At 39.3% G+C, this 15,517-nt stretch overlaps 1 protein-coding gene across 1 annotated transcript; it reads left to right on the forward strand.

Moving 5' to 3' along the window:
- The first annotated feature begins 862 nt into the window (after window positions 1-862).
- On the forward strand, window positions 863-13,209 carry LOC143137083 (interferon-induced protein 44-like). The gene is made up of 8 exons (XM_076297559.1): window positions 863-942; window positions 3,512-3,576; window positions 3,808-3,841; window positions 4,270-4,468; window positions 5,562-5,714; window positions 6,577-6,790; window positions 6,874-6,974; window positions 11,957-13,209. Exons 2-8 carry the CDS (start codon window positions 3,528-3,530, stop codon window positions 12,125-12,127), a joined length of 921 nt encoding a protein of 306 aa, XP_076153674.1. The 5' UTR covers window positions 863-942; window positions 3,512-3,527; the 3' UTR covers window positions 12,128-13,209.
- The last annotated feature ends 2,308 nt before the right edge of the window (window positions 13,210-15,517 follow it).

Consider the following 15,517-nt stretch of genomic DNA (forward strand, 5'->3'; position numbering starts at 1 on the left):
ATGCAAGCTACCTGACACAGCTCAGCATTTCAGTAGTGCAAATGCCAGCTACCTGACACAGCTCAGCATTTCAGTAGTGCAAATGCCAGCTACCTGACACAGCTCAGCATGTCAGTAGTGCAAATGCCAGCTACCTGACACAGCTCAGCATTTCAGTAGTGCAAATGCCAGCTACCTGACACAGCTCAGCATTTCAGTAGTGCAAATGCCAGCTACCTGACACAGCTCAGCATGTCAGTAGTGCAAATGCCAGCTACCTGACACAGCTCAGCATTTCAGTAGTGCAAATGCAAGCTACCTGACACAGCTCAGCATTTCAGTAGTGCAAATGCCAGCTACCTGACACAGCTATTAGCTTACACCGATTCTACTCCTGTAAGAGCATTACATTTCAAAAACTACATTTCTAAATTTACATTTCACGTATATAGTCTTAACACGTATTATAATGTTGGTCTGACATAATGTTTTACACATCGTTTAGCCAAAGTGTAGAAAAGCTGCAGTTCTCTCTGCTTGTGTGAGAAAGACACAAAAACCTTTACACCTGTGATCCAAAATCGGCCTCACTCCCTACTTAAACCCCAATCCCCTCTGGCCTTGTCTGAGACGACACTTAGGAACCTGAAGTGTACTGCTTTACACATTGTTTTATGGCGTTTAGCAAACCTGTATAAAGCTGCAGTTCTCTCTGCTTGTGTGAGAAAGACACAAACACATGCCCACAGACAAAAACATGCAACATCAAAAGGGCTCCGGTGTCTGTCTATGCATTCCCTTAACTGCGCTCCAAACCACAACTGACATGCTGACATTATTTTGTTCAGTCACTGCATCCTGTTTCTGACATGAAAACAAAAGGTTTTATAAGAAGCGGGCACCAAAGACATGCCAAAGAAGTGTCTGTGTTGAACAACACACGGAGCTTTGCACCTACCAAAGGTAAGATACAGATGACTGACATCATTAACATAAAATCTTCAGTGAACAAAAAGATTAAGTTATATCTAGAGTTGCAGTGAAATTCAATTAAATTATAGATTTTTGTTCTAGTTTAGCAGGTTAATTATGAGAAACACACAGGGAAATAAACAGTCATACAAGATGACAATAGTCAGGATTCATACTTCATATGACATATATTTTCAGCCTTCGTCCACACTTATTGTTCAGTTTTGACCTGGCTATTATGTGTGGGCCGCAAGTCATCTAACGTGTTGAAATTAGTCGCAAACTCTCTGATGGAGTAGCAATGATTCCATGGCTTATCCTAATCTAATGAGATTTGTGGCTATATCTTGAGATTGGGGCAGAACTCTTTCAAGAGCTCACCTGGTGAAGCCCCTCATCATGTGTCATGTGATGTCTTGTTGACTCTCTAGCAGTGTCTAGTGTGGTTTTTAGTGGCAGACAGGATGTGGGCGTGCCAAACAACAGACTTCTGCTGCATCTTACACCAGCGTTTTAGTTCTTTATTTCATTGCAGTCTCTCTGTCTTTCTGTCTTTGCAACAGAACTGCATCCATCTACACTATGTATGTGCTCTCTCTCTCTCTCTTCACACTCTTATACACACAACTTAAAAGAGAACTCAGCATGACACTGAAATGAACGAGTCATAACCGTTATATATAAGTCATAAGTCGAGTTATGGTTAGGGTTGGGGTTGGGGTTAGGATTAGGGTTAGAGGTTAGATTAGGTTTAATGTGTCATGACCAGTGTTGGGAACGTTACTTTAAAAAAGTAATTAGTTATAGTTACTCACTACTTGTTCCAAAAAGTAACTGAGTTAGTAACTGAATTACTCTATGATAAGAGTAACTCGTTACCAGGGAAAGTAACTATTTGCGTTACTGTTAAAAAAAAAGTTGCTATATGTCAAATAATTTGGATTTTTTGAGCAGTTTTGAAAAGCCATTTGAAATTAGTAGAACAGACAGGTGTTTGTAGGCTACATAACTTTCGATATTTATTAGATAGATAGATAGATAGATATAGATAGATAGATACTTTATTGATCCCCAAGGGGAAATTGTACATCGACAGACCTATGGTTGACTTCAGCCTGTGTCATAGGTTTTTGTTGTGAGGCAGAAAGATCTAGCTTTTGCTGCTTGGAGGACATTGCTCCGAGTCCTTCTTTGCTAGTGGATGGCGAGCTATCATCTCTGGTGGAGGGGGGCTATCGGTGTTTTTGGCCACTAGCGTGTGTGAGATGCCTCATTAAATTAGAGTTGCTTACAATGGATGTCGACAAAGTCTTCGATCCTGGACATAATGTACACATTACATGCACGTTCTTGCCTTTGACCACAATGAATTTGAAGTAGTGCTTAAATCTCCACCTTGAAAATGCCAACTTTTCATCGGATGGCTCCTGACCTCTGCTGTTTCATCGAATCTCTACTTTAGCTGTTGCATGTGTGTGGCGCGTGTGCTGGCAAGTGTGTAAAAACACTGTCTCTGATTGGCTATCATGAAACATGACTCTGCCTTAGCCAATCCTAATCGCTTACGTCGTTATTAACCCACCTCCTCACTAGCTGTGAGCCAGGGGTGCGTTCGGATTACACAGTTTATTCAATCAATGCAAAGTAAGTAACGCACCGCATTTAACGTCCAGTAACGTTAACGGCGTTGTAACGTTGTAAAAAGTAATTAATTAGATTACTCCGTTATTGACAAATTAACGCCGTTAGTAACGCCGTTATACTTAAATGCCGTTACTCCCAACACTGGTCATGACAGTGTCATGTCACTTTTATGTCGATACTGTCAAGTAAAGTGTTACCGGATAAGGGTTAGGATTAGGGTTAGGGTTATGACAGTGTCATGTCACTCTTATGTAGATATCTTCAGGTAAAGTGTTACCGAGAACTCCAGCTGATTACAACATAGAGCCCTGATGTTCCAGCTGATTACAACATAGAGCCCTGATATTCCAGCTGATTAAAACATAGAGCCCTGATGTTCCAGCTGATTACAACATAGAGCCCTGATATTCCAGGTCAAAAGTACTGCCAGGGAAAACATAAATAAAATCGGTGCTACCTAACTTGAGTTACCAGTCAGCTACAAAACTTTGCCTTTGGGGCAGAATTTAGACTGTTTTTGTACCTTATAACATACTCAAACTCATGAACTGTGATGAAACAGGGTATGCAGTGTTTGGACTTTACAGGAAGCAACCAGGAGAAACAGTGCTATAGTTCCAGCTCCAGTGTAGGGATTTGAGTACAGGAGAAACATGCTATAGTTCCAGCTCCAGTGTAGGGATTTTTTTGTACAGGAGAAACAATGCTATAGTGCCAGCTCCAGTCCAAAAGTCCTGTAAAAATCCCATTGAAGTATCAACCCTGCTAGGGTGGGGTGGTGGTGGTGGTGGTGGTGGTGGGGGGGGGGGGGTTGGGGTACAGTGACTTCAGTCTTGTGTATTTGTATATAATAATTTTAATGTCTTGGGATCAAAATTTAAAACCTTCCTTTACCAGATGCTGTTATTTTTCCCAGTCAGAAACAGCCAGTTATGGGAGAATCACAATCTAAGCCGTGCCCTCCTCCACTCTCCTCTACATGTAAGGGCACCTTTCCTGACCAGCACCCCCTAGTGGATACAGCAATCATAACCACACTTACATTTACACCTATTCTTCCAACATTGTGTACAGATTATGAATTCCCATTTCAAAGGCATGATACAGTCTGTATCAAACATATGAAAGCGATCATTTTGATTTGTGTTCTGATGGGTTTTTGGTGTTCTCTTTAGTTAATTCATTCATTAGTCAGTTTCATTTGTTTCACAGTGCTGACAGAACCCTGGAGGAAACTGGACTGGAAGTGAGTTTACTTTCAAAGACCCTCAGATTCAATAGAGTGAAAAACCTCCTACAAGAACACAACTAGCACTGTCCTACTGAATGCATCAGGAATGGGCCAGTTTGATTACTTATTAATGAAAATGACCTAATTATTTGCAACATGAACTATTTGTATTTTGTTTCGCTTGTGTTGAAATGATATATTCAATGAAAGACATGACACAACTGAAATGCATCTTTAATGGACTCATGTTTAAATTTGTAGATACATTTGCAACTTAAAATCTCCAGCAAGAACACAACTTCAATGATAAAATGAACTGTTGAAAAATGAATGAAAAATCGGTTTCTATTTTATTCTGTCTCTTGTGTTGAAATTGCATATTGAATCAGACATGATGGAACATATATGCATATTTCATTGGATTAAAATGTTTAAATGCACAGAAAAAGGGATGAGATGATAGACCATTTGAGGAGATTTCAGATCAGCACCCCAGATGTTGAGCATCTCCGTATCCTGATCCACGGTCCAGTGGGAGCAGGGAAGTCCAGCTTCATCAACTCCATAGACAGCATTTTCCAGGATCACATGACCAGTGGAGCCATAGCAGAAGCATGTGCTGGACACAGCTTCACAAAGATTGTGAGTAATGATCATGAAGACCAGATTAAGGTGGTTTGCTGGTTGACCAGCTTGTTAACCAGCTTGTTTGACCACCCAATGATAGTTGACCTGCTAGACCAGCAAAACTGTAGCAGAAACATACTGTACCTTCAGCTGGTAATTCAGCTGGTTTTGCTTGTCGTGCCACCTCAAGCTGGTAGTTTTAGCTGGTGTTGCTGGTCTAAAAAGCTAAAAAAAAAAAAACAGCTATCAGCATAAGCTGGTTTCTAGCTGTTTTTGTCAGCAGGGATCTCAGGCGTTCCATGAATGGAACAAGTACCTCCCACCAACATTTTAAGTCATGTTTATGCATCATATTGTTGTGTAGCATAGTCAAATTAAATTATACACCATTTGAAAGCTTGGACTTATATGTCATGTAAATTATGTGTGTGAAGTACTTTACATTATCAAATTTATCTTACTATGTCTCAATTCAAAATGGCTGATGCCCCCCTTTTCCCCCTGGTCCTTCCTTACCCTCTAGCCTTGTCTTTAGGAAGAACTAGATATACAGTAGCATATCAGTTCTTGAAATGTTCACACGAATCCATAGAAATGGAATATCCATGTTGTTTCATCCAATATTCGTGTAGATGTATAGTCCATCTTAACTAACAAGTTGAACCAACATAGCGTTGCAAAAATAGATATTTGTGTGCTTATTCCATATTTAGTGTAGTGTAGTAGATAGTTGTGCAATTATTACATATCAGAACCCCTGACATACAATTCAAATACAGGTATAAAACTGCAGAGTGTTACCTCTCATTTGAGACCAAGATGATTATGCTTCTACTCAAAGGGGTTCATATGCGGTAAACTTTGATTGTCAGTAATGGATTGATTGAGCAGTGAACAGAACATTTTGCCATACACCATGTTTGACACACACACGCAAGCAAGCAAGCAAGCACGCACGCACGCACGCACACACACACACACACACACACACACACACACACAAACACACACGAATAATTGCAATCATGTTGTGAATTGTAGCTGCAGTATTTGTGGATGTCACTGTGAATAGGTTTATATTAATGAGAATGTTTATGATAATTTTCAGTATAAAACCCACAAAATTAAAGATGGAGGACACGGATCCCATTTGCCATTTGTCTTCTGTGACGTCATGGGCCTGGAAAGAGGAGATTCTGAAGGGGTGCAAATAGATGACCTGATAAAAATCTTGGAGGGTCACATCAAAGAGGGTTATAGGGTAACACACACACACAAACACACACACACACACACACAGACACACATACACATAGTGTTTTTTTTTCTGCTTCCCCTCGACTCTAGAATAATCTCCTGTCCCACTATCAGTAGCTTTAAATCAAATTTATTTTTATTTTTAAATCTTATTTTATTTTCTTTGGCCATTAATGTCCAGTAATTATCCCCTTGTTTGTTTATTTATCTTATTTCTATTTTTCTTTTCAGCATGATATTAACTGGCATCTTTAACTTTACATTTTGCTCTAGGCCTAAAGTAGTAGTAGTTTTAGTAACCGTATCGTCTACAATCAAACCGTCTTTATCTACAATAATTTATACTATAATACTTATATTTTTGTTTATATTACTATATTTATTTTATTTCTGTGAGCACCGTGGGGAAATTGTATATGTATGCAATAGAAATAAATGTGACTTGACTTGACACACACACACACACACACACACACACACACACACACACACACACACACAATTTACCTTTTTTTTTGTGTCCACAATAAATATACACAAAGACACAAAATTGACAGGTGCAATAATTGCTCAAATAAGGTTCACTTAAGTTCTCCAATAGATTAGTCTGAAGTGACTAGTCTATGCACGTGCCACACACACACACACACACACACACACACACACACACACACACACACACACACACACCTCCATATAAGGCTTATTGACCGGCTGCCAGTAAAAAAAAAAAACTCTCTCTGTAACCTGCCATCTATTCACTGCCCAATATCTGCTGATTCCCCCACCACCAACCCACTACCAAAACATCCTGATGTATGAAGAATCAATAATATGTCTTTCTCTCTTTTTCATCCCCTTGACAGTTCAATCCAGTCCACTCATGTTCACAGGAGGAGGACAAATACAACAAAGATCCCAGTCTGAGTGACAAGATTCACTGTCTGGTCAGCGTCATTCCAGCAGACTCCCTCCTCTGGTGTGCTGACAGCCGTAACATTTCAGACCATGCCATGCGGGAAAATGACAAAGCCTTCATCAAAAAGATCAAAGATGTCAGAGAACGTGCCAGCAAGATGGGCAAGTGTTACACAACAGCCAGTCAGCTTTTATCAAAGCTTAAACATAAATTTAATTTCTTATAAAAAAAAAAATTGTTTCAGGCATCCCTCAAGTTGTCATACTGTCAAAAGTGGACGAGGCATGTCCTGTGGTCAACAAGGACATCCAAAAGATCTACAGAAGCAAAACCATCCGTGAGAAGGTGTGTATACCTCTTACATTAAAGTCAAAACAACTATTACATCATGCAATTTTCAAGCGATTTCACAGTTGGAGACTGAACATCAAAAGTTGGAATAAAATCATGGAAGGCACGCTGCTTTCATCTAGCTTAGGGTTTCTCAACAGTGGCGCTGTGAACAAGAGGCCTCTCTCTGTACTATTTTTGCCTACATGTATATTAGTGCGGCAGATTAGTGAAACCATCGTTCACTTTGTGATACAAACATCAAACTTGGCACAAATATTCTTTGGGACCCACTTTATCCAAAAAGCACATTAGCCACGCAAAAAATCCAATATGGCCGCCATTTTCCAAGATGGCCACCATTGAAAGCCATTATACTTGGTTTTTGACTTGGATTGGGATTGGATAATCACATTTTGATGATCTTGATATTTAAATATAGGTAATAGGGTCTAGACTTTCCAATTCTACGATAAAATGTCAAAGAATGTGTTAAATTGTGAAGATAGATGCAATTAATGGGAAAAATAGCACATTTTAGTACTAATTTTATCATAATTAAATTGTTTTTTGTTAATAAAACATATGTTGGTTCGGTTGCTTCAGCAGGGGCATGTGCATGTTCTTTTTTCAGTTTAATATATATAATTTCAATATAATAGTGCAGATTGACAAGAAATTAGCAGGAAAGAGAGACAGGGCTGGATCGGGAAATGATCACAAGTTTAAACTGAACTTCAGAGGGGGCAGGGGGACTAAGTAAATGCATAAATGCATGTGTTTGTTTAAATATGTGTGTGTGTGTGTGTGTGTGTGTGTGTGTACCATGTATTACCTCAATAGAACAACAAAGACTAACAGGAAATGTGTGGGAAAGAGACAGGGCCCCAGTAACATCTAGTGACACCTCTGCTCTGTAGCTAGCCATATCAGAATGTTTGCATTACAAATGAATGTAATCATTGCATTTGCAGGCACACAAAGGAGTACACTCAAGACTAATGCTGTAGCATTTACATCTTCCCAGACATTCAGTCTTGACACATTTAGTCAATTGTTGACAGCTCTCAGCAATTGGTGGGAGTGTCACCTTCTTTCCTCCAACCCAGGACATATTCATTTGATATATACTTGCCTGGCCCCAGATACAGACAGCTTGATAGGTTGCACACTTCACATGCTTAGCAAGAGATGCCCTTGTTGGTGGAATGGCATCATAGGACCTCTGCTTCCGTGCAAACAGGTCAAGTCTTATTTCATCAACTCCATCAGCAGTGCTGTTCTTGTTGGACAAACTGTATGACAAACTTCAAGTGTGCTAAGATCCACATCATCCATTACTGGTGGGTATTGACTGAGCTTCTCAAAGACATTAGACACTTCAGGTCACACTTCTCAGGATTGCCAGACAGTCCACTTCCCTCTACCACGAAAGGCTAACACATCACATCCAGTGAGGGCATGGACAAAAAGCATGCCATCTGACAGACTTACCATGACCAAATTCAATCCACAGCTCCTCTAAGCCTGCATCCCATAGAGTCCCAAAAACACTGAGTGCAATAGCAAGAATATCCGTGTCACAGGCCTTAATCAACACAGATTTCTTCTGTTGCGCATGTAGCTTAGCTGTGTGTGTGGAACAATGGTAAACCTCACTCCCCAACGCCTCAACAGTGCTGCTGGCATGCAAGCTAGTAGCCTGGGCTTTTAGCTCGATTGTCAGCACGCTCGACTCCCAATCCAAGGTGCTGCTGTTCGCAGTTCGAGTCCGGGCGTGTGCAGGGCTTAATCGCACAGGTTCAACACAATGCAGGTTACACGCAACTGCATGAAGGGCATGCAGAAAGATTCTAGTGTCAGCCTCTTCATGGTTGCAAGGACTTAGGCCTTCCAGGCTGTCAGGTTTATGCAAAGAACATTTTCTTCTTTGGTCACAATCACCACATTGTCTGGACACCAAGTCACAGTTAGGTAAGCTAGAAACCCAAAACGTTCAGTCTTGTTGTCATTGTCTCGCAGGAAGCTTTTCCAGTTAGGTGGTACTTTGGTTTTGTCAGACACACATTAGGGCTGATGGGTTCTCAGTTATTCCGATGGCACCACCATCACCTTTGACAGTTGCATTGGCCTGTTCATGGGCTTGATCAAAAGCCAATCCGGAAAACTCTGTGGGTCTTGTGGACCACAATGTTCCCTTGCTGAAATTCATTGGCCAACTGAGGATGTGTTTGCTAAGAGACCAGGTCTCTAAGGTGTATGGAAAGCCATCTAGCATAGTTGACATTATTGTTTGCAAAGATGGAAATGGAAGCGGCATAGAGATGGTTGACCAGTATAAATATCTCGGTACAATGTTAGACAACAAGCTCAAATTTTATATAAATACCGAGGCTATTTGCAAGAAGGGACAACAACAGTTATACTTCCTTAGGAAGCTTAATTTGTTTAATGTGGATAAGGTTATGCTGTCTTTATTTTACAAATCTTTTATAGAATCTGTTCTCACTTTTTCTTTTATTGCCTGGTATGGAGGCATCAGTCTTAGGGACAAAAACAATCTTAGCCACATTGTGAAGGTGGCTGGGAAGTTGATTGGCTGTCCACAGTTGTCCTTGCTGACCATTTATGAGAAGCAGGTCATCCAGAAGGCAAGTTCTATACTGGACTGTAAAAATCATCCCCTTCACTGTTCATTTGAAGCTCTTCCCTCAGGCCGGATTAAGAGTCCCATTCTATAAGTCCAATAGGACAAAAAACTATTTTATTCCTAGTGCAATACGCCTGCTAAATTTGCACAATTTTGCTTTATTGCACAGAAACGATTCTGATGAGCATCTGTCAGGAACGTAGATTGATAAGACAGTTTCTTTCTTTCTTATTTTCTTTCTTAACCTTCTTAACTTATATTAACCTGTGTCTTTTACCCCATCTTGTGTCTTTGTGTATCTTGTTCTATTTATGTGTACCTGACTGCGAGACAAGTTTCCCTTTGGGACAATAAAGTTAACCCTTTAGCCGCCAGGGTTTAAAAAGAATAAATTGGATTTGTACATCAAAATTTCAAAAGGCCATGGCTTGCAAGTGGTCAGAGATAAAGTCCTACTGTAAATGTGAAAATCATTTAGTATGAACAGAAGTTTATGAAGGGGGTAAATTTACTCATCTAATTTGCATATTATGACGTCACTGGATGGTAACCACCGTAAATTATGCACATTTCAGTAAATACTAGATGTTGAACATATTTGTGCAGTTTTACTTTCTTTTTTTGTCATTTCACCGACATAACAAATGAACAGGAATACAGTCACATGTAAACCAACAATAGTAAACTATTACTATAATCACAAACCCTATGCTACTATTCAATAAAGTAGCCTGGTCAAATCAGTTCCATATCGCGGATGACTTTGTAGTTCTTCAGAGCCCTATTTTTACAACCCCTGCTGTCTATACCACGTCCATTACGGACACTATCATCACTATTGCCACTGGCACCTCCAGCTATGTTGGGCAGAGGGTCGAAAAAAGCTTGGTATGCTTAGTGGACACTGTTGCAAAGACGTACCTCCATTCACAGACGCACCGTGACTATCAGTCAATAGACGATCGATCATTTTCTCCAAAAGGCAGACATTCTCCTTCAGAATCAGAATAGGTGATTAACAGATCCAAGACTTCATCACACGTTAATTTTTTTTTCAACATTTGGTGTATTTCTGCTTCAATTTGTGCAAAACTATGGCCCGCATCGCTTCCGCGTTATGGAGGAAATGCATGTCTTCTTCGTGTGTTTCTCGTGTGTTTTTCTTTTACTGTCTATGGTGTTTTTCACATGCTTCCTGAAAACTTTGAAAAAAAAGGTTGAGCTTGAATCGAAGCTCTGGGTGTCTGCCAACTAGTGGTCAAGAGTACAAATGAGATTTTACACTGTACTCGCGTCTATCGTCTGTTTTATTCAGTAATGACGCTTGTCGCAATATTGCGACACGGGCGGTTAGAGGGTTAACTGAACTGAACTGAACTGAACTGAACTGAACTGAACTGAACTGAAGAAGGGGATGAGTGCAGACAATGATTGACAATACAAAGTGAAGTTTGCGTCTCTGAAAGACCTGATCAAAGAGAACATCACCAATTGCATTGACATCACAAGCTCCCAGAATTGAAACTGTGGACTCTTCATCTGCCTTTTCTCACACCAGTCTTCCCAACTTAAGTATGATCCCAACAAGAAGTATGGCCTTGATCGATATTCGAGAGAGAGAATAAATGATATTCGAGTGAGAAAGAGGATCAACGATATTCGAGAGTGAGCTTCGATAAACAATTTTCGAGTGCAGTCCAACTATTTCTGGCCGCCATCTTGGAAACTAGCCTTGAAATAGATTTCTTTCTTTGCACCATTTATTTTGCCATGTTAAAATACATACAAATTGATGTCTAGATCATGTAAATACGCCCAGCCATTAAAGTTCTACAGCAAAAAAAGTTTTTCTTACATTTGATGTGGCGGCCATCTTGAAAAATGGCCGCCATGTTGGGATTTTCAGGTGGCTAATGTGCTTTCCTCAAAAAGTAGGTTCTAGTGATTATTCATGCCAATTTTGGTGCTTGTATCACAAAGTGAACGATTGTCCTGGAATATGGACTTAACCTGCCGCACTATATACCAGTGTACAGATGCTGCCAACATTTCTCGGATAGCCTCTCAGGCAACATACTGTAGCTTTCTGAATGTTATGTTGCCTAATCATATTCAAAATATCAGAAAACTGAAAGGCCTTTCCTACTCCAGAATACATCACTCATAAATAATACAGTCAATCAGAGAGATTTGAGTTCATGTGATATTTCTGGCATGTGCTTTCTATGATACAAGTTGGACGATGCCAAATACAACTTACAAGTTAGATGCCAAAACTCTTATTTTTGTGGTGCTTAACAATGCTGTGTGTGTGTGTGTGTGTGTGTGTGTGTGTGTGTATCTCTAGATGAAACACTGTAGTTATAACACAGGAGTTCCCCTAAACTGCATCTTCCCAGTGAAGTGCTACCATGAGGAGATTGATCTGAACAAGGACATGGACGTGCTGCTGCTGTCTGCACTGAAACACATCCTGAACCAAACATACGACCACGTGACAGATAAGACTGGCGAATAAAAGAAAAGACGACTGAAAACCTCATTGAATGAATGACTTACTTCATGATGTCTTTCTCCGTTATGCTTAAAAAATGGTTTTGTTCTGGTACTATCACTGTGGCATACAGTCATGCACGCACACACACACACACACACACACACACACACACACACACACACACACACACACACACACGCACACACACATTAATGTCACCCACAAGCTGTCAGGACTTTTACATTACAATTGACTTGACTAGTTTTATTATTGGTTACATTTTTATTTCAATATTGATTTAACCAGGACAGGTCATCTTAAAGTAGCTGTATGGAACATTGGCCACTAGCATTTAAAACATGTATTGTAGTCCAAAATCAAAACACTGAAAAGCAATAGGTTAAGGGTTCAACCACCATGAACTGAGCTAAGGGCAAATGTCATAAAAGTACAGTATGTTGTCATGTTTATGTTTCATTATTACTATATCAAAACAGTCTGTATATTTATCAATATGTGTTCACTTCTGGCAACTCGGCTACCTAACGGTGACTAGCTATTTCTAACTTCCCGAGCTAATTTGGACTTCTTCCGAACACCACAATGGCTGTGTATGAAAAACGAAAATGGGGGTTATGTTAACTTTACATAGCTATAAATTACCTCTAGAATTCCTAATGTGGTTGAGAAAAATGTTTTCCACTTTTGAAGACATATGCACACTAACCCTCTGCGAACAATTGAGGAGGATCACAATTTAAATCCATTCTTCACTGTTTAATTGCTCACAGAGATCAGAAATCGCATATCATCACACAATGCATATCACATGAACGTACACAACGCAAGCTTCTAAATGGTGCTAGCCATTAGTTGTTATGATACACATTTTGCAAGGAAATTAGCTTTGAACAATTTAATCATATTTATGATTTCCTGCTGAAATATGGGAGTTTTTCCTTGCCACTGTTACCATATATGACATGTTTTTTAGGGGGCGAAAATTGACCCCAGGGTGTTTTTCTGCATTAAAACATTTCAAATAAGTTGCAGAGCCAGTATTTTTCGTTGATCAACCACTACAGAGCTTGGCCCGCTATAGCCCCAAATCGCAAACAGTGAATTAGCTAAGGGTGGTTGTGAAACACAGGGTTACCCGAAAGGGAGGTCTGGAAGCTTGAAAAAACATCAGTAAACAACTGCCAACAAATGGAAATGGAAATGTGTTTTTTGTGTTGTCATGGTGCTGCTGCACCATGGTCTGTAAGGGCACTGCACTTCCTCATCAACACAACTTGCCCACTCCCATACTACAGTAAGTCTGTAAGGGCACTGCACTTTCTGTAACTTGCCCTCTCCCACACTACAGTAAGTCTGTAAGGGCACTGCACTTTCTGTAACTTGCCCTCTCCCACACACTCCCTTGCACACTCCCAAATGCCAGCAGCAAAACATAGGCGTGACGGACCCAGCACAGACAAGCAGGGCCCTTAGCATCAGTGTAAACTAATAGCTGTGTCAGGCAGGGCCCTACAGTAGTAGCATCAGTGTAAACTAATGGCAGGGCCCTTACAATAGTAGCATCAGTGTGTGCTAACCGTGTAAACTAATAGCTGTGTCAGGCAGCTGGTTTAACCACCACTGAAGAATTCCTGTGTTCATAATGCTACTGTATGATTATTGGCTTGAACAGGGAGATTGGAATGACAACATGCTTGTGTTTGTGTTCCCTGTGAAGATATTACAGCAATAACAACATTTTGTCACAAAGTGATACGGGCCCATTTTATGTAGCTTGTTCACACCTAGTTAAACACTAAACCATGCTGCTTCGTATCAGCCACCACTTCCTGTCTATGAAAATCAGACAGGTATGCACACACTCACACACGCACGCATGCACATACACACATAAACACATACTGTACATTTTTCTCTGTAAAGCACTTTGGTTGATGCAAGTCATTTTTAAATGTGGGTAACACTTTATAATAACTACACACAATTCATAATTTATTAAGCCTTTGTTACTTATTAGTTAATGGTTTGTTCATCATTAGTAATTTCTAATTTATCATCAGTAAAGCATTTGTTCACACATTTATAAATAGTTTGTTCATAGTAAATAAGTTTATATCTTAAATATGTTTATACATTATTGTTAATACTTAATAAATGATGCAATAATAAAGTTTTTGATTAAATAATATTTCCATTATTTAACAGTTGTTACATACACATGCACTAATGCTTAGTTAGGGTGAGGATACATATTTTATAAACCACTTCCTAATACTATAACTAATAATTAACTCAGAAGTTACAAGTGGTTAGTTAATGATATTTTGTGAGCTCATCTAAAGTGAGGACGTTTTATGCCTTGCAACACATTTACAAATGAGTAATAAAGTTTACACCTGCATTTATTCATTTAGCCGACACTTTCACCCAAAGCGACTTACACATGTCAATGAAATTAAAGGGCAAGGCCACATTGGTGAACACCGGGGTTTGAACCCCCAACTTTATGGGTTACTGCATGTTAACCTGGCTCCCTATCCACTACACTACCTCTGTCCAGTGGTATTACAACCGTCAATTCAAAAATATAATATAGATATGCGTGTTTACTATGAACAAACCATTTTTAACTGTGTGTAAACATGATTTACAGATGAGAATTAATGTAGGAACAATGCTTTACAAATGAAGAATACAGCATTTAATAATAGTTTACAGATGTTTAATAACAGTGTGTAGTAGAAGAAAACAGAAACTCTTGCATAGTTGTAGGGTTTTCTATCAGGGCCAAGGTAGTGTAGTGGATAAGGAGCTGGACTAGCATGCAGTAGCCTGAAACGTTGGGGGTTCGATTCCCAGCTTTCACTGTTATGTCAATGGCCTTCAATTTAATTGACATGTGTACGTCGCTTGTCTGCTAAATCAATGAATGTGAATGTAGTCTTTACAACTCATTTGAAAATGTGTTGCAAGGCATAGAAAGTCCTCACTTTAGATAAGCTCACAAAATATCATTAACTAACCACTTGTAACCCCTGAGTTAATCATGAATTATAATATTAGGAAGTGGTTTATAAAATATGTATCCTCACCCTAACTAATCATTAGTGCATGTGTATATTGCATAATTTATTAAGTGTTAACAATAATTCATAAACATATTTTAGATATAGGCTTATTTACTATGAACAATCCATTTATAACTGTGTGTACAAATACTTTATTGATGAGAATTAACATAGGAACAACGCTTTACAAATGATGAACAAAGCATTTTGTAATAGTTTGCAACTGGTTTATAATAAGAAAATGATTTCATTATAAGTGGTTGTTTCATTACTTATTAAGTATAAATCATGTACTTACAATCCTCCACACCCACCAGTTTCA

Source organism: Alosa pseudoharengus, unplaced genomic scaffold (genome assembly GCF_046254945.1).
Source record: "Alosa pseudoharengus isolate Yale_2024_CS ecotype anadromous, Long Island Sound unplaced genomic scaffold, YU_APseudo_1.1 YU_APseudo_1.1_scf_1, whole genome shotgun sequence".
Taxonomy (NCBI): Eukaryota; Metazoa; Chordata; class Actinopteri; order Clupeiformes; family Clupeidae; genus Alosa; species Alosa pseudoharengus.